General features: G+C 35.9%; 3 protein-coding genes across 9 annotated transcripts in view; 1 reads left to right on the top strand and 2 right to left on the bottom strand.

Moving 5' to 3' along the window:
- The window catches only part of PKD2L2 (polycystin 2 like 2, transient receptor potential cation channel), a 41,471-nt gene extending 38,854 nt beyond the window's left edge, over window positions 1–2,617 (bottom strand). Inside the window, exon 1 of the mRNA XM_086411759.1 lies at window positions 2,343–2,617. Within this exon, the coding sequence (XP_086267885.1) occupies window positions 2,343–2,496 (154 nt within the window). The 5' untranslated portion in view covers window positions 2,497–2,617. The remainder of the gene's footprint in view (window positions 1–2,342) is intronic.
- Window positions 2,618–3,219: 602 nt separating this feature from the next.
- KLHL3 (kelch like family member 3) overlaps window positions 3,220–24,810 on the top strand; it is a 299,223-nt gene continuing 277,632 nt past the window's right edge. For 2 of the 4 annotated variants that reach the window (XM_086411748.1, XM_086411745.1), the window contains exon 1: window positions 3,306–3,525. The gene's annotated coding sequence lies outside the window, so the exon portion shown is untranslated. Of the gene's footprint in view, window positions 3,526–19,638; window positions 20,152–24,810 lie in introns of those variants that run through there. The other 2 variants (XM_086411747.1, XM_086411746.1) reach the window with 2 other exon arrangements.
- Window positions 4,726–22,248, bottom strand: MYOT (myotilin). Of its 4 annotated transcripts, none has more exons than XM_086411754.1 (10): window positions 22,156–22,248; window positions 19,077–19,640; window positions 14,422–14,596; window positions 13,483–13,587; window positions 10,581–10,630; window positions 9,365–9,497; window positions 7,888–8,095; window positions 6,195–6,360; window positions 5,564–5,697; window positions 4,726–5,343 (listed from the first exon to the last, which is right to left on the bottom strand). In XM_086411754.1, the coding sequence occupies exons 2-10, from the start codon at window positions 19,430–19,432 to the stop codon at window positions 5,171–5,173; spliced, it is 1,500 nt and encodes a 499-aa protein (XP_086267880.1). In that variant the 5' UTR covers window positions 19,433–19,640; window positions 22,156–22,248; the 3' UTR covers window positions 4,726–5,170. The 4 variants fall into 4 exon arrangements, with proteins under 4 accessions (XP_086267880.1, XP_086267882.1, XP_086267881.1 ...); XM_086411756.1 differs by having other exon boundaries at window positions 10,581–10,627; XM_086411755.1 differs by having other exon boundaries at window positions 19,077–19,518.

The following is a 24,810-nucleotide window of genomic DNA, read 5'->3' as shown; positions in this document are numbered from 1 at the left end:
GTTGTCTGACCCATTTGTAGTCTGACTAGGGTGAAGCTGATGTATCTGTATGGCTCTAAAAGAAATCAAGAATTGGCAACTCAAGGGAATAATTATATTCAAGATAGAACTGCCAATAGGAGTAATTGACTCAACCAAAGTTGAGTACGAAAGCTTTTTATTACATCTGTGACTTAAACTTGTGCCCCTTAAGAAATATGGACATAGTGTTGATCTAAATGAATTTAAAGTGTTTAAAATGTGTCAGAAATCCCTTGCATTCCTATACACTAATAATGAGAAAATAGAGAAATTAAGGAAACAATTCCATTCACCATTGCAACGAAAAGAATAAAATACTTAGGAATATATCTACCTAAAGAAACTAAAGGCCTATATATAGAAAACTATAAAACACTGGTGAAAGAAATCAAAGAGGACACTAATAGATGGAGAAATATACCATGTTCATGGATCGAAAGAATCAGTATAGTGAAAATGAGTATACTACCCAAAGCAATTTATAGATTCAATGCAATCCCTATCAAGCTACCAACAGTATTCTTCACAGAGCTAGAACAAATAATTTCACAATTTGTATGGAAATACAAAAAACCTCGAATAGGCAAAGCTATCTTGAGAAAGAAGAATGGAACTGGAGGAATCAACCTGCCTGACTTCAGGCTCTACTACAAAGCCACAGTCATCAAGACAGTATGGTACTGGCACAAAGACAGAAATATAGATCAATGGAACAAAATAGAAAGCCCAGAGATAAATCCATGCACATATGGACACCTTATCTTTGACAAAGGAGGCAAGAATATACAATGGACAAAAGACAATCTCTTTAACAAGTGGTGCTGGGAAAACTGGTCAACCACTTGTAAAAGAATGAAACTAGAGCACTTTCTAACACCATACACAAAAATAAACTCAAAATGGATTAAAGATCTAAACATAAGAACAGAAACTATAAAACTCCTAGAGGAGAACATAGGCAAAACACTCTCTGACATACATCACAGCAGGATCCTCTATGACCCACCTCCCAGAATATTGGAAATAAAAGCAAAAATAAACAAATGGGGCCTAATTAAACTTAAAAGCTTCTGCACAACAAAGGAAACTATAAGCAAGGTGAAAAGACAGCCTTCAGAATGGGAGAAAATAATAGCAAATGAAGCAACAGACAAACAACTAATCTCAAAAATATACAAACAACTCCTACAGCTCAATTCCAGAAAAATAAATGACCCAATCAAAAAATGGGCCAAAGAACTAAATAGACATTTCTCCAAAGAAGACATACAGATGGTTAACAAACACATGAAAAGATGCTCAACATCACTCATTATCAGAGAAATGCAAATCAGAACCACTATTAGGTACCATTTCACGCCAGTCAGAATGGCTGTGATCCAAAAGTCTACAAGCAATAAATGCTGGAGAGGGTGTGGAGAAAAGGGAACCCTCTTACACTGTTGGTGGGAATGTAAACTAGCACAGCCACTATGGAGAACAGTGTGGAGATTCCTTAAAAAACTGGAAATAGAACTGCCTTATGATCCAGCAATCCCACTGCTGGGCATACACACTGAGGAAACCAGAAGGGAAAGAGACACATGTACCCCAATGTTCATCGCAGCACTGTTTATAATAGTCAGGACATGGAGGCAACCTAGATGTCCATCAGCAGATGAATGGATAAGAAAGCTGTGGTACATATACACAATGGAGTATTACTCAGCCATTAAAAAGAATACATTTGAATCAGTTCTAATGAGGTGGATGAAACTGGAGCCTATTATACAGAGTGAAGTAAGCCAGAAAGAAAAACACCAATACAGTATACTAACCCATATATATGGAATTTAGAAAGATGGTAACAATAACCCTATATACGAGACAGCAAAAGAGACACTGATGTATAGAACAGTCTTTTGCACTTTGTGACAGAGGGAGAGGGTGGGATGATTTGGGAGAATGGCATTGAAATACGTATAATATCATATATGAAACGAGTCGCCAGTCCAGGTTCGATGCAGGATACAGGATGCTTGGGGCTGGTGCACTGGGACGACCCAGAGGGATGATATGAGGAGGGAGGAGGGTTCAGGATGGGGAACACATATATACCTGTGGCAGATTCATTTTGATATATGGCAAAACCAATACAATATTGTAAAGTTAAAATTAAATTAAAAAAAATATAAATGGGGAAAAAAAATAAAATGTGTCACTATGTTTTGAGAGGTTTCAGTAGTCTGAAAGCCTTTTTTTTTTTAAAATAAAACCCATGTTTTATTTTTCATCTGCAGATAACTTTAGTTCAGTGTCTTCATCTACATCTGTGTACTTACATATACATAAGTTTATTAAAAAAATAGAGTACAGTAACAACTCCTGAAGTGTGGTTCTAATTTCTACGTCCTCTCTGTAACGCAGTTTATGTTTCGGAGTTCCTGTGAGACATAAAACAAAAATTTTCCTTAACTTATAATGTATGTAAATCATAGGGATGGAAAAGCACAGGCAATTTTAGCTGTTTACACTGTGAAGGAAAGCTCCAATAGCTTCTGGTTATGTTTTTACTCTCACTTTATGAAGAAGGAATAATTAGTAAATTTTCCCATGGTGATAGTGGGCAATCATTTTATGACTGTTCATAATGAATTTTATAACCCCGATGTTTCCTCACCAGTCTTATTTTAAACTGAAAAAGCAAAATACAAACCAAACAAAATCCCCTCATCTGTCCCTAATCGTTTTTCGCCATCCGTCAACACTGCTTTGGGATGGCTGGCTCCTGTTAGAGGAGGAAAAAGGACTCTGCCTGGGATTCTGCTAAGGTCACTACTCCTTCGATCAACAAAGGCCTTCTAAGGCTGGCTCAGCGAAGGCCAATGTACAGCAAGTGGCTGCACCCAGATCCAGCTTCGTGCAAGGGCAAGGGGTGAGATGTCTCCTAGAGGCTTCACTTTTCCTGTCACACACAATGAGCCTCTCCGATTCTCAAGAAGAAGCTATGAAGGGTAACCGATCTGGAGATTATATCTCTCATCAGAAATCATGCGGGGTTACAAACTTTCTTGCAGGGTATTTCGAATTGCCAGTTCCGCCCTGCCCCACCCTAGGGGCGCCCCTCACCGCCCAGATACCACCGGGAAGCCTCAGCCATTGCCGACTTGGACCACGACGCCCGTTTCTCCTTCCTAGGCCTTCAGAGCCTGCGCGATACTCTTGTGCACGTGCGCCCTTAGCTTGTGTGCCTGAGAGTCCTCTGACAACGCGCGCATGCGGGGCTTGAAGATGCGAATGCACGTGCGCACTGAGGGCTGCGTGGAAGGGCTTGGCGTGAGGTATGATGCCGGCCTACGCATGGTGGCGTTTGTCTCCTGTCTGTTGTCGATTTCTAAGGCAAACCTGGCGTTAGGCCTGGGCATAATCATAAAAGTCGTAGTAACTAATTATAATGGGCTACTTTTTCTTGACTATTTAATATCTGCTGGCTTGTTTAGTCTTCATACTGCCCCTTCCTGAAAGGTAGGTGTTTTGTCCTCGTATAGAGTTGAAGAGACTGAGGAGAATAAATTACTACCAAAGTCGCATTGGGGCAAGGTTTGCTCAACGCCAACGCCCGAATTGTAACGGAGACCCCTGTCCGCCTCTGCAGCTTTCAGAAACCGATACTTCCTAATTGAGAGCTGTTGCTAAAAATAGCTTCCACCCCGCTTTCCACCCAATATGGTTGAAGAGAACGTTGAAATATATATATTGGGGGGAAAAAAAATCTGTTTAGCAGTGATGATGTAAAAGAGTAGGCCGAAACAGTAGTTCTTGGGAGCCCAGACTCATATCTGACACAGAAGCTTTGCAAAATGACATTTGTAAACTAGCTATAGATAGAAAACAAATTTGACTGTAAATTAAGGCATCCACAAGCCCGCCAGAATGTGAGACTGGAGGGGATTCTCACGTTGGTGAAAACGAAAATAAAAAGGAATAAACTGAAAAGCCCCAGGTTAGCCAGCTGAGAAACCCGTCAAGCTGTTTTGAAAGTAAGAAGTAAAGCCACTTTTTGTTATTCCTCTGGAAGAGATATAGAATAATGTTGATAAATGCTGTTTCATGTCAGGTAAAAAGGAAAACCAGGCCACACAGCAGCAGGGGTCAAAAACTATCATTGATAAAAGGAATAGGAGAGGTCTAGCAGAGGGCCAGCAGCCAGTGGAGTAGAGACCCGAGAAAAAGAGGGCTACTGGCCTAACTTAAAGATATACAGGATTTGCTCTTTCCTGTACTGGGACTCTCAGAGGCTGGAAAAATTATGTTTTCTAAAGTAATAGGTTATCTGAACTAGAAATGGAGGAGGAAACCCCCCTCCCATGTAAGTATTCAAATTTACATGAACTATAAGAATTAGGCAGAGGACTGCAGACTATTTTTAATCCATTGAGCTCAGTAATCTTGAAAAATTAGAAACCTATTTGGTTAAAACAAAACCACAATTTCAGGAGAGATAATATGCTTTAAGTTATTGTGATTGCCTTTGAGGTGCAAACATAAAAAGTCTAGTTTTGTATCAGGAGGAATAAACTGAGCTGTGAGCTTCACCAAGATAAACTGTTCTAGGATATAGTGTTGTTGCCCTTCTGGAGCTTGTTATTCACAGGTTTTGCTGAGTGTCATAAACCAGAAGTTTTATCTTAAAGATCTAGACTTTTGTGAGGAGGAGACAGTCTGTTTTAAATATTTGAAATTTTATTCTGTTTTGACATAAAACTAAGGAACACTCAGATAATCTATACCATGTTAGTATTCCCATCAGAAAAAACAGATAAAACAGTATTTAGAAAGCAGTATCAGTAAATCTTATTAAGCATTAGATGTGTTTAAAATGTTGATATTAATTTATAACCTGTAGGTGTGTGTATGACTTAAATGTTAAAATCTCACATTTGTTAAAGATCTTCTACAATTACAAATCCAGATTTTCTGTAGGCTTCACAAACCAGAGAGGTAAATAAATGTGCAGGAATCAAAGGATAAATGTATTATAAATATATATTAGTTGTATTACCTAATTAAAGCCATAATCTGTTAATACAGCTATGGATTTATTTCAAAAATTTAATTGAATATATTATTGATAGTGTAGTTGTTGTGTTTTCCAATGTTGGTAGAGTGGTTAAAGTTCTTCACTTTCATAGAGTCCAGATTGAGCTGCCAGCCGCTGAAACTCTCCTTCAGGGTTAAAAGCTTGTTTCACATTCAGACCTTTCCCATTAAGTGCTAAATATTTGCTGAAAGTTGGTCGGACACGTAACTGTTTAGGAGCTGGAAGAGTTTGGTTTGGACGGGCTGAAATAGATCAAATAAAAGTTAATTTAGAAAACTTGTTCTAAACACATGGGTCGCACTAGGTAGTCATTATGAGACAGGAAAAGAAAAAATAGAAAACTGACTATGTATGAGAAGAATCCCTCAGGTTTTATACTATGCTGGAATTTGTTTTTCTTACTAAATCTCAGTTAAGTTCTTTGTAACACTTGGCATAGCGCTTTATAAGAGCGTGACATACCTGTAACATCTAATCTTGTGTTACATGTGGTCACTCCAGCTTCATTAACTGCAGACACAGTATACCATCCAGCATCTTTCTTGTTTACATCTTTTATCAATAAAGTAACTCTTCCAGAGTTATCATGATATAAACTGGAAAGAGATAATTACAAGTTGAAAGTAAACGAATTAGTTTTTCTGTGAGAATTTACTTATGATGTCTCTGACCTACAGAGTCAGACTAGCAAGAAGAAAAAAAAGCATTTGGAAATTCTGAGTCTGTAGCCAGTCATTGCATAACTACTGCTTTTCTTGAATTAAACATCCGCCTCATCTTGTTTGTATCATCTATTTCCTTGGGTAATCTTCTTTTATTGTTAGTAAAAAGGTAAATCCTAGCCTACTTTAACTGCTAAATTTCTGATTAGTGCAATCTAGCTTAGTGAGGCTTATCATATTTCTATATATTTTTAAAGATTGAAGTATAGTTGATTTACAATATTGTGTTAGTTTCATTTATATATATATATTTAAAATTAGACAAATTGACGTCACAAATGCATGCCATTTATAATGCATTTCAAAGGATAACTGGATTCACCCAAGCACACTGTAGTTAGTGTAACTAACTCTCAAAATACTTATCCTACCTTATTCGATCAGTGTTGAATTGTACCATTTCATTATTTCTTTTCCAGAAAAGCTTTGGTGGAGGTACAGCCGAGATCTGGCATTCTAGCTTCACTGATTCTCCCTCAAACACTTTTTTACTCTGTGGTTTGTAGATGAACATTGGTGCTCTTCTGTGTTCTTTTGCTACATATTAATAAAAAAATTCATGTATTTGAAATATTATAAAAATATTAATGAAAAAGTATTATGAAGTTTGTATGCTGATATAAAAGTTTTAGAAAGTACTAACAACAGAAATGGAAGGTTTATGTTTCAGCTTTAGTTAAAATAATATGCAATTCTGTTGTATATTGTGATACTGTTTATAATTCTAAAACAGTAATGTAATGATGACTTTATAATCATGTTTCATTTGAAGAATTTAAGTTACATTGTCATATCATCTTACCTATTGGGAGACTGAGTGGTGGAAAGAGAACCAACAACTTGGGTCCAAATTCTGTTTGCCCCACCAGCCATGCGCATTGGGGAAAATTTTGTTTAGTTTTTCTGAGACTAAATTGTATTTATTATAAAGTGATACCCAAGTAATAGTGACTGCTGTGCCCACACCAAACAAAATTATGTGAGGATCAGTTGCAGTTATGAATGAAGAAGCACTTTGTAAACTATAAAATAATATACAAATGCCAGTAATTATTATGTCTTTGCTTTTCTTCAAATACCTGAGGGAAAAGAGTAATTGGTACTATAATACTATAGCTTTTCTGAAGGAGAAATGAGGAGATTGGATGAATGCCAGCTGAAGTCTTTTTCAGCTCTAACATTATAGTATTTTTGGAGCGATTGGCATAGAAAGGTTTTGCCCAAAGCATAATCCCTTGAATTCTGTGTGTGGTATGTATGTGTTTAAAATTCCTAGATCACTAGTTTTTCCCTTAGTCTGAGGTCCCTTATTATATCATAGAATAATCTTACAGCTTTTTCATTCATCTGGATAGAATACAAATTCAGGATTGCCCATCCTTTAACTTGGTCAAGCTTTTATACGATAAACAGTGAATTATAGCAAAATATCTCTGATGCAGTATATCTTAAGTCATTTCAAATGTGACATATTTAAAGCAGTTAACTTGTAATATTTTAAAACAGGGCATTAGTTTTATGAAAACTACTAAAAACAAATTTGAGACATGGGTTTTATTCTACTTTTTTTCTAAAGCAAGTCAGCCTATTTTTGTCATAATTAAAGACTAGTTTCTGGTAAAAAGTGCATAGCCTAAGGCTAAAAGTTAACATTTACTCTTCAATTTTAAACTATGTGTGATTATAACAACCTGTGAAAATGTGAATCAGATCGATTATTTTAGACTATAGACCAGAAATATGATTAGATTAAAAATTTTCATTTTAATGTTTGATCTACAAATACTGTACGTCTAAAAATGTAACTAGAGTATACTGCCTTCTTTGGTCTTTCTGAAATGTTACCTTATTTCTCTTCCAGAAAAGCTTTAGTGGTAGATCTGTCATTCTAGTTTCTTTGAGTTTTCCTCAACCTCTGCCCACTGTGGCTTTTACATAAAAATTGATGTTCTACTAGATTCTGTAGTATAGACATGAACCTTAAATGTAAAGTCTTTTTCAACAGTTTCTTTTTTGATTTGACATGTTTTTAAGGAGCTCTCTGGTATCTCTCTGAAAGCTTACCCAGGACGTCCAGCTGCACAGTAAAGGTGGCTTCTCCTGCTCTGTTCTTGGCAACACATGCATAAGCCCCTGCATCTGAAGCTCTGACCACTTCAAAGATGAGTGAATGAAAACCCTTCTCAGACACTATCATTTTGTGAAAATCATCTGATTGAACTGGTCGTCCATTTAGATACCATGACACATCAGGAGCTGGTAGTCCACTCACCTAGAAAGGAAAATACAAGATGATAGAATTTTAAATTACAGATCACTGGATCCCCTTTGTCCATTTATGAATTTTAACAATTCAGTATCTGAGTGGGTTTGTGATTAAAAATGCAAAGTACGATCTTAAAAGATATTTTCTTTCAATAATTTTTAACAAAGTAGTAAAAATGATAATCCTTGAAATTAATATAGTATTTTCAGACTATCTCAAACCACATCTAGCTCTTTCATATACAACCTCAGGCCCCTTAAGATCTCTTAATTACTATATTAAGGACATTAATTTATGTTATATTGATTTCCACAAGGAATATGGAAGTCATATGGATTTTCTGGATAATGGCAAGTGCAAATGAAGTCCTAAAAACACATATATATGAATCTTGCTAATCTAATTAATAACCTTTCCAAAATAGAGTGTTCTTGAGCTATAGTTCTGGTGTATGAATGACATTTTTTAAGTGTTTTCATATAAGCCTTAACAGTCAAATCTGTACACTGAATTTCACTCATAAGGAATCTGGAAAAATATTTTATGAAGAAAAAGTTCTCCAAAATGATGATAATAAAAATGTACGCCTTTCTAATAAGTTATTTTAGCCTGAAGAATTAATTCTTCCAGGCCAAGAGAGGGCAGGGTAGCTTGAATTTCTTGAAGAGGCATTTTACTTAGGAAATCCTATTGTTATGAAAGCTTCACTTATACAGGGTATTAGGTGTTCGGCACTATTGTAAGTACCTTATACCTATTTACTCAGTTTATCTTCAAATAGCTTTATGACATTGGTATAATTTTTATTCCCATTTTACAGGGAAAACAAAAGGGTAGTGATATTAAATGATTTGTCTCAGGTTACACAGCTGGAAAATGGCAGGGCCAGGATTCGAACCCAGGTAAACTTATGTATAGTGTTATTATCCACTATACATATTACTGCGGCTTCCTTGGTGGCTCAGACAGTAAAAAATCTGCTTGCAATGCTAGAGACTTAGGTTCGATCCCTGGGTCAGGAAGATCCCCTGGAGAAGGGAATGGCTACGCACTCTAGTATTCTCGCCTGAAGAATTCCATGGACAGAGGAACCTGCTGGGTTACAGTCCATGGGGTGGCAAAGAGTCGGACACGATTGAGTGACTAACTCACACACGTACATACATACATACTACTTCTCAGGCTGTGTAGAAAGCTATGAAGAGGAGGAGACATTTTTCAAAATACTATCCCATTGTTTAATTTTTCTCCAATATTTTTGAACTTTTTTCTTACTTTGAAGTCCATTCTGCAGAATCTTCCTTCTTCAATTGACATGTTCTCTGGCACTTGAATGAAGCGAGGTGGGTAAAATTTCTCCTGGATTGCATCCTGATCATTCACGTCTCCTCTTGAAGATGATCTGCTTCTACAAAAACATTTTAATAATCATTGTGCAGAAGAATTGTCATTGCTCTTCCTTTCATGCAAATATGATTTAGCCATCACATTTGAAACCCCAGAGGCTATGCTGTTTGATCTGATAGTGTAGTAACAATGGAGAGAGGCTGCAGAGCTGTATTTATCTGTGGCATATTTGAGGACTGTTAGAAATGGTAGCAATTTAGAAACATCTGGGACAAATGATACATCTTTGTTTCTTTTTTTCAGTGCCATGAATTGATGAAGAAACTAATCTATTAAAATGCATGGACAATTATAGTCACATGCAAAGACTGTATAATTAGGATTGGGTTTTCATTATGAGAAAGTTTAGTATGGAAACATGGTCCTGGCTTATTTGACCAAGACATTTAAAAAACTTCCTCTGAGACAGTTGTGATAATTAACAGATAAAAATTTTTATTGTCATCTTGGACGTTAGAAAATTCATATTGTTCTTCTCTGTTGGTTCCAAAGCAGTATAAACATTTTCTGTTTTATAGCCATACTTTTTTATATGTGTGTTAGTTGCTCAGTCGTGTCTGACTCTGTGACCCCATGGACTGTAGCTCGCCTGTCTCCTCTGTCCATGGGATTCTCCAGGCAAGAGTATTGTAATGGATTGCCATTCCCTTCTCCAGGGGATCTTCCCAACCCAGGGATCAAACTTGGGTCTCTCGCACTGTGGGCAGTTTCTTTACCACCCAAGCATAGTTAATTTACAGTGTTGTGTTAGCTTTAAGTGTATAGCAAAGTGATTCAGCTATATACAGATATATCTTTTTCAGATTCTTTTCCATTGTAGGTTATTACAAGACATTGAATATAGTTCCCTGTGCTGTACAACAGGTCCTTTTTGTTCATCTATTTTGTACCCAGAAGTGTGTATATGTTATCCTAAATTCCTAATTTATCCGCCCGCCAACCCGCTAATTCCTCTGGTGACACTGTTTTTTATAAAAGGTTTGTAAGAAACTTGAGGATTTTGTAAATATTACATTTAAAAAAATATGAACATGTTTTAGGTAGCAAAATACATACTTCTTTAAAATTAAAAACATTTTTTTACCTTACTTGTGATGTAGGAACTTGCAGTCGTGCATGTTCTATATTGTGCTGCTTGAAATTAAAACAAAGTGATAATGTTAACATGCCACTGTTAGCTTGAAATTAAGCAGAATTTAGTAGTTGAACATTTCTGTTGTGGTTGTGTTTGTATTGTCATATATAGTTCTATATATTTAGCTGTTAAGCATTTAAAATATTGTATACTAACTTTCTAGTATTCTAGCAAGAAATCTATACAGTTAAGACTATTCACTAGATATGGTTTATGAAAATTAACTAAACTGAATTGATGGTGGTTCATTTCTCAAATGACTGTTTTTTATGTCAAAGGATGATGAATCCTGGTGTATTTGAAATGGGAGCACATAGTACAGATTGTCCTTTGGTAAAACAGTAATAGTCATGAGGTCACTTGTGTTGGCAGTAGATAACAGGGTATTATGCTTACTACTCATAAGTGGCACCAATAGCAATAAACACGTATTAGACTGGAAAATACTTTTCTTTTTGGCTCAGGGCACAAAATCCTGATGGACACTCTGGAAGCTATGTGTAGAGCTATGAATAGCCTTTGGAAAACAATATTACTTCCCACTTAATAATGATGTATTTAATTTAAGCAACCATCTTTTAGGATTTATATCTGAGCACTAGCAAATTATTCATATTTGAGGATGAAGTCAGGAATTGATGAATATTATAATTAATTGGTAAGATATTGTGTGCCTGTTTCTCATATTTCATTGTGCTTGGTATAGTGAGAGATACGAAGAAGTAGAAAATATAGTCCTTACCTGGACAAACGAAAAACATCTGTATAGCAACATAGCAAATAAATACAGATAATTTATTTTGGGATGAACTTTAATTTTGTTTGTGTTTTGTCACTCTAAAACAAAATTCTTATAACTCTGCAATGATTGTTGGTGAGGCTTTGAGTTTGTCTAAGCAAAATGTCAAAAGAACAATCAGTATGGCAGAAACCGACACAATATTGTAAAGCAATTCTCCTCCAATTAAAAATAAATAAAATATAAAAAAGAGCAGTCAACTAATTTTTTAGTAAAAAAACAAATCCACTTAAAATCATAATATCCAAATTAAGTTTTTTACTTTTTCCTATAGTGGTTTGAATATATATAGATTTGTATTCATAGGTATGATATTTTTGGTTATATGTATTGCATTGGCCAAAAAGTTCATTCAGGTTTTTTCATACCATTTTAGGGAAAACCCAAATGAACTTTTTGGACAACCCAATAGTTTGATGACATTTTGTATTATTTAAGTAGACTATTTGAAGTGTAAGATTTTTCTTTTCTGATTTCATAATATATTTTGCTGCTATCTCTTTTCTTGGTACTATCATCTTCATTTTAAAGTTTTTGAAGAACTAATGAGAAAAACAATACATCTTTGCCCTTGAAATCATACATTGAATTTGTAAGATAAACCGTCATCAATATGATGTTACTTTGAGTTATTTATTCTTATAGAGATATATTTATGTCTTATTCTTGCTTTAATCTCCTATTTCAACTCCAGAGCCCAACACACAGTAGATGGTTCATATAAATTAGTTGAATAAATGAGCATGTGAACGGTTTAGTAGCTAGGAGAGATTTAAGTTCTGTTTTCAGGTTCTAGTTACTTGCTGTGCTAGATAGACCCCACTCTATCCTTTTTAGTAGATCTAGTCACATTTGGTGAAAAAGTGAAAGTGTTAGTTACCCAGTACTGTCTGACTCTTTGTGACCCCACGGACTGTAACCCACCAGGCTCCTCTGTCCATGGAATTCTCCAGGCAAGAATACTAGAATGGGTAGCCATTCCCTTCTCCAGGGGATTGTCCTGATCTAGGGATTGAACCTGGATCTCCTTTGTGAATAGTGAGAGATCTGGGTTTGATCCCTGAGTTGGGAAGATCCCCTGGAGAAGGGAATGGCTACCCACTCCAGTGTTCTTGCCTGGAGAATTCCATGAACAAAGGAGCCTGGTGGGCTATAGTCGGTAGGGTTTCAAAGAGTGGGACACAACTGAGTGATTAACACACAGTCACATTTAATAGAAACAATCTTATTTTCCTCTTATGCTTTAGAAGGATGCTTTTTATGAGGTTGGAATTTTTGAATGCCTGGTTTCATCCCTTTTGCTCCCAGTTTCTGTGGACTTTTTAGGAAGGACTAAGAGATAACTACAGCAGGAAGACAGGAAGCAATAGCTGTTCATTCTGCCTCTCCAGCAGTACACTTCTCTTTGAGGTTAACTTGTTAAAATAAAATTGGTCAGGAACATGCCTGTGGAATATTCACTTTATGTTCTCCATAAAGTTAATCCCTTCTTGGAAAGGATGCTTTTGTTAATCCTGGAGCCGTTATTCATAAGGTTTTTGTTGTCTGTTTTGTTTTTAATAAGCATTTCAAAATACATGGAACATGTCAAAGGAATTAGATGTTTCATTAGTACACGAGTTTATTTTAAAACTTTGAAATGATAAACAGCTTATGAGAAAAGGTTGCAATTACTTTCTTCCGAGTTTTAACTTCCGTCCTGTTAAAGATTTACAGCTCATAAATTTTCTGTCCATGTAGACGTTGTAGGGAGAGTCCTAGGTCTAACTGACCCCTAAATGTCTAGATGAAAAGTGACACCATTAGCCTTCTGGTATTTTGACTTTGTAATATTTCATATGCAGATATTAGAACCACCAGAAAATAGGGTAAAGTTAAAAATTTTTGTGTATGTATTCAACCAGTCATGGCCTGTCCTTTTTTATATCTAATGCAGCATGGAAGTAATTGACTTTTGCTTCAAATGCTAGTTATAAATATTTAGAAAAGCATGCATCTAAAAATCACATGAAAGAAAAGTGCTCCAGTTAGATAAAGATTAGTTTAATTTACCTGTGCTGAATCTTGTGCCTCACTGTCATTTTGACCTTGAAACACAGCAGCTGCATTCTGTGGTCCTAGCAATCTGCGAGCCATCTTCTCCTCATATGTTAGCCGCTTTAAAGAAAGAATCATAAAGGAGATAGTAATGAGATTTAATAAAAGTTGTTTATATGACTTTACCTTAAAACCACCAAGAATTATAACAAAGAAACATAATTATGCCTATTGAATGATAGATACTGTATTTTTAAGAAAGCATTTTCTTTCATTCAAAGCGTTTCAACTTCCTTCATCTGTAAATATTCATCTCTGTTTTCTTTTTTCTCCTAGGAAAGACAAACTTTGTTGTTGTTCAGTTGCTAAGTCATGTCTGATACTTTGCCATCTCATGAACTACAGCGCACCAGGCTTCTCTGTCCTTCACTATCTTCCTGAGTTTACTCAAACTCGTGTTTTTTTTTTTTTTTTCTTTGAAGAAGCCCAAACAATTTTTTTGGCCAACCCAACAGTGGATTAAAGGCACATAGCAGTACTGTTTCAGATATCAGTGACTAATAATACAATGTGCAAAATAAGAATTGTAGCTGTTTTCCATTAATAGTATATACCAAAGTACATGAAGAAGTCAGGTTGACAGTTATTTCCCATTAGTTATTTGGTCATCAGACATTTTTATGGAAGGGCAATGCTTAAAACAGAATTTGAATTAAGTCATTCAGATTGTTTTTTTTTTTTTTTTTCATTTGCTTCATTCTTTTACTGCTGAACTCCTAGAAGGGATTTCATGCAGAGAAATACAGAATAGGATCCAAATATTCCCTCTTTTTAGATAATCCTATCCCTTGCTAATTATATGGACATAGCTCTGTGAGACAGAAACAACTGTCTTACTGAGATTAGATTTTATAGTTCTCTTGTCTTTTTATACAAAATAGGCATCTTGCTTACTTGGTTTCCATTGTGAAGAAGGCTGTCCTTGCATTTTAGCTTTCTCTCCAAATCTTGAATAAGAGCTTCTTTTGATCCTTGTATTTCGTGGTCAGGAGTTCTTGGTGTGAGCTTAGCATTTGCATTTTGGGATGACTTAACATTTATGGATTGGCCTACTGAGGGTTGTTGATAGCTTTAAAAAGAATAAAAGATTTTTATTTATTTATTTATTTACTTCACAATGTTGTATTGGTTTTGCCATACATCAACATGCATCCGCCACGGGTGTACATGTGTTCCCCATCCTGAACCCCCCTCCCACCTCCCTCCCCATACCATCCCTCTGGGTCATCCCAGTGCACCAGCCCCAAGCTTCCTGTATCCTGCATCAAACCTGGACTGGCGGTTCATTTCTTATATGATATTATACATGTTTTAATGCCATTCTCCCAAATCATCACCCACCTCCCTCTCCCACAGAGTCCAAAAGACTGTTCTATACATCTGTGTCTCTTGCTGTCTCGCATACAGGGTTGTCGTTACCATCTTTCTAAATTCCATATATATGCGTTAGTATACTGTATTGGTGTTTTTCTTTCTGGCTTACTTCACTCTGTATAATAGGCTCCAGTTTCATCCACCTCGTTAGAACTGATTCAAATGTATTCTTTTTAATGGCTGAGTAATATTCCATTGTGTTATTTTTAAAAAATAAGATCTTTAAGAAGTGGTAAAATAGAATTGGCATCTTTTTGTCAGTCACCTTTAGGTAGGTTGAATTTACCACTTAGTATTGTGGGTGTTATTAAAATACCAATTGCCTTAATAACAGTCAGGAAGAATTTTATAGGAATGGTTACCAGCTGTTTTTTCTTTTCTCTTTGTCTTTGCAAATGAAAATTAAGTAGCAGGAGGAGCAATTTAGATTAGACATAAGAAGAATGTTTTTCCCTGAAGATTTTCCCTAAAGAAGTGAGAGTGAGTCCGGTAAGTGGCAGCGTGAGGGCTCTTCCAATATTCCAGTTGAATTTCCTAAGTTTGATTTATGAGTGGTTAGTAAGCATTAGTGTACTGGAGCTGACTCATATGGGCTTAAGAGAATGATTTTTAGTGTCTCTTCCCAACTCACTGTGATCTCATGTTGAAAGTCTGAAATTGATTGGTGAAAGTATATACACTAGGGAAATTGGTTAGTGCCACAATTACCACCTTCCTCCAGAGCTGATTGTTAAACATTTACCAGCATGACTACTGGTGTTCAATGAATATTCTCTTGCTTTGCATTGAATTTACAGTTTATATAATCTCTGGCTTTAATTTCTACTTCCTATTACTTTCATATTCTAGATAATCCAAGTATGGCACTATATAACAACTTCTAAAGTGATAGTTTCTTTAATGTTGCTAACGTGATTTTTAGAGAAAGAGATGATTAGAGGAGGAAGGAGAAAGAAATGTAAACTGAGAAAAAAGGAGGTCTGGAAAAAAACAAGTTTGAATGGCATTGGTTTAAATCCTTATTTCAAACTCCAATCCTAAATTTTATTCTAAGATGTCCTTGCACCTCTCAGAGTTTCCCTGCTGATTCTGATAGAGGACAGGGGTGGTGTTTAAGGAGTCCTGTATTTTTAGATCTGTTAGATAGCTCATGCTTTTATTCATATTTTACCTAGTTTATTTACTTAGGGTGCTGCAGGTGCTAGCTTATACCCGTTTAGTATAATAGATATTGTATTGTGTGGGAAAACAGGCCACTGCCCTCTGAATATTTTGCCATTATCATAATAAACATTCTGCAGATATCCAGATGAGGAAGCCTTGGTCTGTTCTCTGATATGTTCGTGTTCAAAAATTCTCAAGGATCATTAAAAGAACTTGTAAGCTAAGGGGAAATATATTTCCTCTGAGTGGAGCCAGAGATTTAATTTTTGCAGACTTTGGGGACTTGGTTAGTAATCTCTAGATTGTAAATATACTGAGGGAAAAAAGATGTTTTATTACTCACTGTTGTATTATTTGTATCTACTAACCCGAGGCTTTCAAAATAGTGAAGCGATACTATTAGTTCAATGAATGAATATTTTTCATTGTATTCAAGATACTCTATTGAAAGTTGAATATATACGTTTTCCTTTGTTGTATTCCAGATATTCAGCATTGCCTATATCAGTCCTCAACTAAAGTCTGATTTGGTCCGTGAAGTAAATAGCCAAACAAAATGTTTAAGTAAATAGTAAGGTGGTTTTGTTTTAAGATTGAATTCCCAGGTCAAAGTGTTAAAGTTCCCTTGGTTTTATAGATCTACTGTTTCTTCAAATGTATGAAGTTAGAATAGTCTGCCTGTTTTGTTTTTGTTTTGAGCTAGCCTATCATTTTTTAAAAAGTTACATGTGTTTGGTAAAGTGAGTTAGCATTAAATAATAATTTTGTCACACTGTCATAGTGTAATATGTCTGAGAAATCCTAAAGGACTGTTAAAACCAAGGCTGAGAATTACTTACATGTATTTATGTAACTTCAGTCACTTTGTTCACTGAATACCTGCATTATTACCATTTTATATGGTTTAAGGGTTAGGACTTGCTATCTATTCATAATTAGAAACTAACGTTATACTTGCACAGTGCTTTATAGGGTTTTCTCCCCCTAACATTAATCACCCAAATCCTTAGCTTTCGTTATAGATCAACATACTGAATCACCTAATAGGTAAGGTAGTCATGCTGAATGTCACACAGCAAGCTTTTTGAAAGGAGTACTTAAAGGGTTCCTCTAAATTTCCAGTCTGTTGGTTCGAGCAAATGTATGAAACGTTTGCTTAAGGGTTCCTTACTGATGAAAAGCTAACTAAAGCTTTCAAGCTTCTCTAGGTCAGAATCCAAGGAATTATTTTAGAAGACAGGGCAAACTTAAGCCCATCATAACAATGAGGGAGTTGTGCACAAATGTTCAAAGGGCAAAGCTTTCCACCTTGTACAGCTGGACACTGAATGGGTATCAAGTGGCTGTGGGAAGATTAAAAGAGTTATCTATGATTGCTGAAAATGGAACAGCTAAAGCTGGATCTTTGATCTCTAGTTTGGGGTCCTTCTATGCTTTATTTCTCATCCTCTCCATTTCATCCTTTTTTCCTCTCTTTAGTTCTATGCACAGAACTAAGTACATGGTCATGGCTCGCTAATATTTTATGGCCTTCTTTTCTGGACAGGAATTTGGAATAGGATTAAACACTTTACTAAGAAGAATATAGTCAGAAAAGGTTATTTTAGATTTAAATATGCTTATACAGCAAATTTAGAAATAATTGAAAGCTAGATGGAAAAGATTATCTGGGTAAAATGTAACTAAGAAAAATCTACAATGTGTGATAATGGGTATAATGGGAATTTGGGATGGAAGAGGAGAAGAGGGCTCTTAATTCCTGAAGGCATCTTTTAAAATTTTTAGGCCAAACCTGTGAGAATGCCTTTTTGTAGGTTAAAATTTTTGTCAGCCATTTCAGATGATTCTACCTAGTATCTGTAGGATTCTAACAAATGTGTTTGACTTTCTTGGTTTTCATTTTTAAAAATATTGAAAAATTTTCTTTGCAAGTTGATTTGCTGTGGTTAGACCACTAACAATTGGAATCTTTTGAAAAATTAGCCTCTAGAGAAAACTGAGAGAAATTAGTGAATTTCAGCATATCTGTTGATAAGCCTGTAACCAACAAAACATATTCTATCAGTTTTTCAGATGCCTTTGATTTAATTCTCTTGATGTTCTAGCCAGCCGAGGAATAGGAAAACTGATAGCCCAAAGTTTGCATAAGCACAAAGTATTTAGTTCATGTTTTAAAAAAAGCACAACCACTATGTCCTTCTTCATATCAGTTTCTCCTCGGACAGTTTTAGGGCTGTGGAAATAGTACATGCTTGCATAAGTCTGCAGGTATTCTTCCCTGTAGTTAGATTGGTCCTACCAGTTGGAACAAAGTGTGGTTTTAATGATCTTCGAAACTTTAAGGTCACGAATCTATTCAAGCCTTTTTTTCTGATCATCGGGAAAATTTACATACTTTAGTGTCTGAATCCCATATTTTCTTTTTAGCCAAGTGGATATTCAGGATCAGAGGGGAAGACGGATAGTAAGAAAAGACTAAAACTGAGAAGAAACTTAATAGCTTCTGCTTATGTGAGAGGAAATCCTATCTGAAGAAGAGCAGACAGGTGTTCACCTCAGCTAAGCTTAGAATCAGAGGGATCAAATTTACAGCATGAGGAACTTAAAGCTGGGGAAATAGTTCACTGTTCTTGGGTATGTTAGAAATCTCTTTTGGAAGATGGAAAATAATAGGTAAGTCATTACCTATTATGTATAATATGTGTAATTCAAGTATAATATGAAGTAAGAGGTGATTTGGGTTTAACTCAACCTGAACACTGGAGAATGGGTCAGATGATTTATTGCCAGTACCCTGGTTCAAGGTGTTCCAGGAGAAATATGGAATGAGACCATGAAGTCACATTGACTTTTTAGATAGTGAAGAATGACGTACATAACCCATCCCCCTTCTCCCCCAGATACTAGCTCCCAGGATTCACAGTTTTATCTAACTATGTCTCTCTCTCTCTCTCTCTCTTTATATATATATATATATATTTTTTTTTTCTTTTTCTTTTAAGCTCACTTACTTGGAGTCCACCGTGGAAGGGTTTTTACTGCTGCTGTAATCAGGCTGTGATGGTAATATGGAGCTGAGGAAGCTGGCTGGAGACTGGTTATAAGTAGCTGTAACCCTTTGGGCTGGGTTGGAGCCAGCAAGCTGCTGAGGAGAAGCAGGGAAAGCAGAGGAGGACATAGTGATGTGAGAGCTCACTGTTGAGGAGGCAGAATATCTTTGCTCTGTGCACTGGCGGGGTTGGATGGTAATGGAGGACTGTTTGGTCTGGCTAGAGTAGCTGGAGATTTCCGGTCCGGGAGGCTGAAGTCTGGAGCCACATGGATTTTGGGATTGGATGAAGTGTTTTGGACGTTCGTAGTTAAACATGTTTAGCTGGTTTATGGAAGTTGAAGGCAACTTATTGTAATGACTTGCTCCTGAAGGGGTGGGGTCCTGAATCTGGGTCTGCAAGCCTGGAATTACAGAAGGTTGCAGTGAATCAGAAGCGACCTTGGTCTGTGCCTCCTTGTTGAGATCCTGGGGATACAGCGCTCCTGGCTTTGATGGAGTGGCCTTCTCTTGAAGAATATTGTTCCTTCAAAAGAAGAAAGTGATTCAGTTACAGTATTTGCATAAAAATGGTACTGTGTAAGATCTTTAGGAGTTTATGTGCTTTATTTTTTTTTCTTAAACTTATGTACTTCCATTCCTTTATGTGTTGTCTTTGCACAAATGACTTCCACTTGAGAATAAGAAAAAATAATTCATTAGTGTTTGTTTGCCTCTGGGTGATTCTTCAAGCACACCTGGGGGCTTCAAGATGTAGGAAAAGTTTTGATTTTGAGTTCGCCAAGTGTTTGTTTATGAAAAGAAAATTTGTGATGTTGTTCAGTGTGTTCATTTTATTTCGTGTTTAGCTTTTGACAAAAGCCTGCAGTTTCATTAGCCACAGAGAGTTACTGATTTAAAATTATTAGCAGTTAAATATATTAGCTTCTATTCAGTTTGAATTCTTCCCATTGCTCATCAATACCAATGAACAACTCTTCTGATGCATCGTTAATTCATGCCTTGGTGATCTGTGATGAATGACATGGTGAATCAAGGTGAGCAGTGTGCTTCTTTTCTAAAGAACATTACTGTCCGTATTTGCTCCTTCATCCTTTTACAATTTCACAAAGTACAGCAAACGCCCGTACTTCACTGTTGTCAACCATGAGTGGATTTCGTTTTACCTTATAATTCACTGCCTCTTTTTCTCCCTTTGCTTCCCAATTGACCATAGTACCAAACTAGAAGATAATTAAGGAGTGGCTGCATTCAAGTATCTCTCTGTATGTATATAAATTACTGTATTCCAGAACCCTTTGTAGTTTTTGTTATTTTTTGATTTTATTGGTTATTGGTTTTGCTGTTCTCTTAATTATTTGGTTTCACTTTAAATTATTTTTGTGTTTAGTATGTATTTTAGACTAAATTTTGAAATTGCTTTCATTCCTGTATTATTTTTTTTTTTGAAATGGCAAACAGTATGTACAGAAGGAAGTAAGGCAGGTTTGAAGCTAGCCTATACTTTTCCAAGAAAAGATGATTGCCATTTCTCATACTCAACACTGCATTGGCATTCCTGACTTTTGACAGTAGGTCCCCATTTTTTCTCTGATGGATCATTTGCCACTAAAATCAGCCTCAAAGAAATATTTTCACCTGATTTTTTCCATTAGTATGGTAAATCTGGGAAGGACTATATATATACTTTACACAAAAAGACTAGCCCCATAAATTGTTTTAACATTGATTCTGTCTTTATTCAAAATGTCAACTAATTTAATTCAGAATATGTTTAGTTTGCTTCATATAGTATAAACCAACATTGAGGTAATGATAAATCAAACTTGTAGCTAGTAAAATTAACCAAATTGTCATCATTGAATCCTAGTCTTATGATTATTTAATGTCCTCTCTTGAATAAAGTATCATTTTTAATGAAAAATTTCTAAACCCATCAACTTGATTCTCAGGTTGTATGTATAGTTTAGAGTTACACAGTTTTAGGAAAGAACAAAAATGCAACTAAACAGCCAAGAGAAAGATTCTATTGAAAAAGGCACTTCAAAAGTCATACATTTCTTAATTTTGAGTTTATGAACACAAGCACATTCAACTAGGGTGCACTTTAGTAATTAACTATATTAAGCCTTGAAATTACTGGAGAAAAACATCCAAAAGGAGGCTTTAATTAGATATTCTTAAAAAAAGAGATTATTTCAAGGCAAGTAGTTTTATACTCTGGGTTTACTCCATTGCAGAATTGAATCCAGTGTTTGATTTTAAATTCCTTTTTGGGCTGACAGATCATTCAGATTAATTTCAAATAGCAAGGAATAAACTGTTAAACAAATAGCCAGTAGATATTTTCCAGAAAGTTCCCTGTTTTTCTTTATGTGTATTTTTAGAATGTCAACTGTGTTGTACATTTTGATATCAGCTTACATAGTTAACAATTACTGTTATTTTTTTAAAAATTCAATTAAAAATATGTTCTTTCAAATGTTTCATTTTCATGTCTGAAGAAAATTTTGTACATATGTTCATGCAGATAACTCTGGAAGGTTTTTCTTCGTGTTTGTAGTTACTGTTCAACAATCAGTTCTATAATCCTTCTGTTTTATTGACAGTATCATTGTATTCCAAATAATGTTAAATAAATTTCAGAGATTTTATGAATAAAGTTCTATTAACTCTCCTGTTTAGAAAAATCTTAACTCTCCCCCCTATCTCTAACATACCACAAACTTAAACAGAAAACTGAGGGTATTTTGAAATATAGGACATTGCACAGTTACAGTTAGGCCAGGTGTCCTTTTGCAAAGAAAACTGATGATTGAAAAATAATGACACACAACTATCTTTCCTTCTACCTTTTTTAATGCCTTATAGTTTCAGTGGAATGAACAGGTCTCATTCTTTTCAAATCTTTGTGTAATGCCATTATGATCTTGTGGCTTTTGAACGTTTTATCTGAAGATCACCTTTTACATACTGTTCTGATTTGGACAAAAAACAAAAACAAAACCCAAAACTGAAGCAGGAATAAAGAAGGGACTTACCCGAGTTCCAGAGAGTGCCAGCTGGGTTAAACCTACTACTAAAGGGAAGGAAGAGGCATCCCCTTCCCTCGCAGACTAATCTAGTGGCTCTGTGCTTAGTATTATAGCACCACTGACTTTTATCAGCTGCCAAGCAGTGACATCTGATGTGCTTGCCTGTCCATCTACCTATGCTGGCATGTCAAAGTAAGAGTCCATGATCTAAACAATATCTCAGATGTCTTAGTGATATTTAAGGAGTGGGATTACATGAGCTTCTCTTGCAAGCCTCTTTATTTTAGATGTGAACTTTGACTAGGAGCTTTAGCAAGCACATGTAGGGGGGACAGCAAAGAACTGAGAAATGGGAAAAGGTGTAGAGAAAACTCATTTTCTCTTTTTGTGATGGGGGCTTTGATCTTCCTTTTTGAAAAAAGGACTGAAAGGGAAATAGTATTCTAAGACTGACATTCTGACTACTAAGACTTCTCCAGAAATAAGACCACTGACGGGTGGGCTTCAAATTGATTTCTGTTAGATAGCTATTCACATGAAGACCTCTTTTTTTCCTCTCTTGCCAGATGGAAGGAGGGGTAGAGTGGGATTCAAGCAGTTTGCTTCAAGAGAAGGAGTGTGTCTAGGCAAAGGCAAGAGAGCAGAATGATGGTGTTATGTCACTGGGAAGGTGGGGAAGTGGAAAAACATGATTTGGTCTGTATAGCAAGTTCTCTGAATCTGTATGGCATACAGATCCTTGACCTTATACTTTTAATGACCTTATACCTTTATACTTTTATTCTAAAAGAGTTGAAACACTTAAGAAACTACCCATCAAGCAGTGTTTACAATTAGGGCTCTGTCCTGTAGCTCTCTCTATCTCCCTTACTCCTTATAGTTACACAATTTCCTTTCTCTTTTCACCAAGGAGACCATCTTAGCCTTTTATGTTTCCATGTGTGTGTGTGTGTGTGTGTGTGTGTGTGTGTGCAGAGAAGTATATAATTAGGAAGAAAGCTTCAGATCAACAAGAGGTGGTAGAGAGGGGTAGGTGACATGAGGATGAGGCTAATCAATTGGAATTATCCATATTTAGTGGCTTTAGCTTGGTGTGGTTCTGTTGTTTAAAACATAATTATTTATTCCCCTCTCTCATAGTCTTAGAACAGGCCCTGATTCTGGGAAAGATTGAGGGCAGGAGAAGGGGACAAGAGAGGATGAAATGGTTGGTTGGTGTCATTGATTCAATGGACATGAGTTTGAGCAAGCTCTGGGAGATGGTGATGGACAGGGAAGCCTGGCGTGCTGCAGTCCATGTGGCCACAAAGTGTCGGACACGACTGAGTGACTGAACAACAACCCTCATGGATACTCCAGCCTTGGTGTAATTGCTGTGTACATCAGGGTCCAACAAATAGATAATTGAGCACAAATGAGCCACTTAAAATTCTTCACAGCTGACCATGTAGGTGTAACTTCTTTGGTGTTCAGAGAAAGTTTGATGACTGCCACCTTAGTAGAAAAAGCATGCTTGACTTGATGAATAGGCATTTGTTTACTTATTGTAAGGAGTCTTATTGTAAGTCATTTTATAAGGAGTCACCCAAAATATTTCTCCACTTCTGCTCACTGATATTTCAGTTTACATTAATATGGGCAAAGCCTTCAATCCAAATTAGACTTAAAATGTAAGTGCAAGTGACAATAACAAGAATAATAGACACATATAGCCTTTAGTTTGAGCAAGACCCTATTCTAGGCACTTTAAATGTGATATATGTGACTGATACTTGATTCTTTCCAAGAACAGAGTTTGATTGAGATAAGCCCTACCAGCCGAGTGTGGTAGATGCCCAGGACAAACTTAAATCCCCAATTTTCCCAAGGGCAGATGCCAAATGTTCCATAGTTGAGGAAGAATTTTAGTTTTTATTTATTCTTTATCATTTACACTTTTCCTCTTCTTTTCCCTTGACCTTTGTAAGAGAAACTCTCATTACAGTGTGGTAGCTCCATGGTGCATTGAGACTAAGGTTCTTGCTACAATTAGGGGATCAAGAGATGGTTTTGGAAAGGTAGATAAGGTGTTTTATAACACCATTCTCAAAAGTTAAGGGTCTATATTCAGTAATTTACCATGAATCTGTTTTTCTGCCTTTTGATATTTGGTGTGCTTTTTTAAATGGTGTTTTATGTTTTCTCACAAATATGGCTGTTTGAATGATTTGATGCTTATTTGAGAAAAATCATCCTAAAACTGAAAGAATTAAGATGTCTGGTGGGTGAACCATATTCCAGCTTACCCACTAAAGACAACTTTCCCATTTCTGTCTCTAAATTATCAGTAAGTGCCTCTAGTAAATCATTCTAATACCTCACAATATGTATGTAACTTCCTACTGTTGCAGGTGTTTCCTACTGAAATATTTCCTGCTACATGTCCAGGAAATTCCTTCTTGTCTCATCACCAGTGGGTAGCTGTTTAACTGTCACTCATTAATCTCTTGTTTTTTAAAATGCGAAGTATATATGTGATTGTAAAAATGGTACTTTAAACTTCTGACCTTTTTCAGAGGTCAGATGTGTGTGATGAGGCTAATTTCTATCCTTCTCAGCTGTATCAACTGAGAAGGAAAATGTCATATTGAAGATGAAAGGACAAAAGAATGAAGAATGTTT

The sequence above is a fragment of the Bos grunniens genome, chromosome 7 (assembly GCF_055505025.1).
Source record: "Bos grunniens cultivar Pamir isolate PY7600 chromosome 7, Bosgru_T2T1.0, whole genome shotgun sequence".
Lineage (NCBI taxonomy): Eukaryota > Metazoa > Chordata > Mammalia > Artiodactyla > Bovidae > Bos > Bos grunniens.
This window is presented reverse-complemented; position numbering and strand designations above follow the sequence as displayed.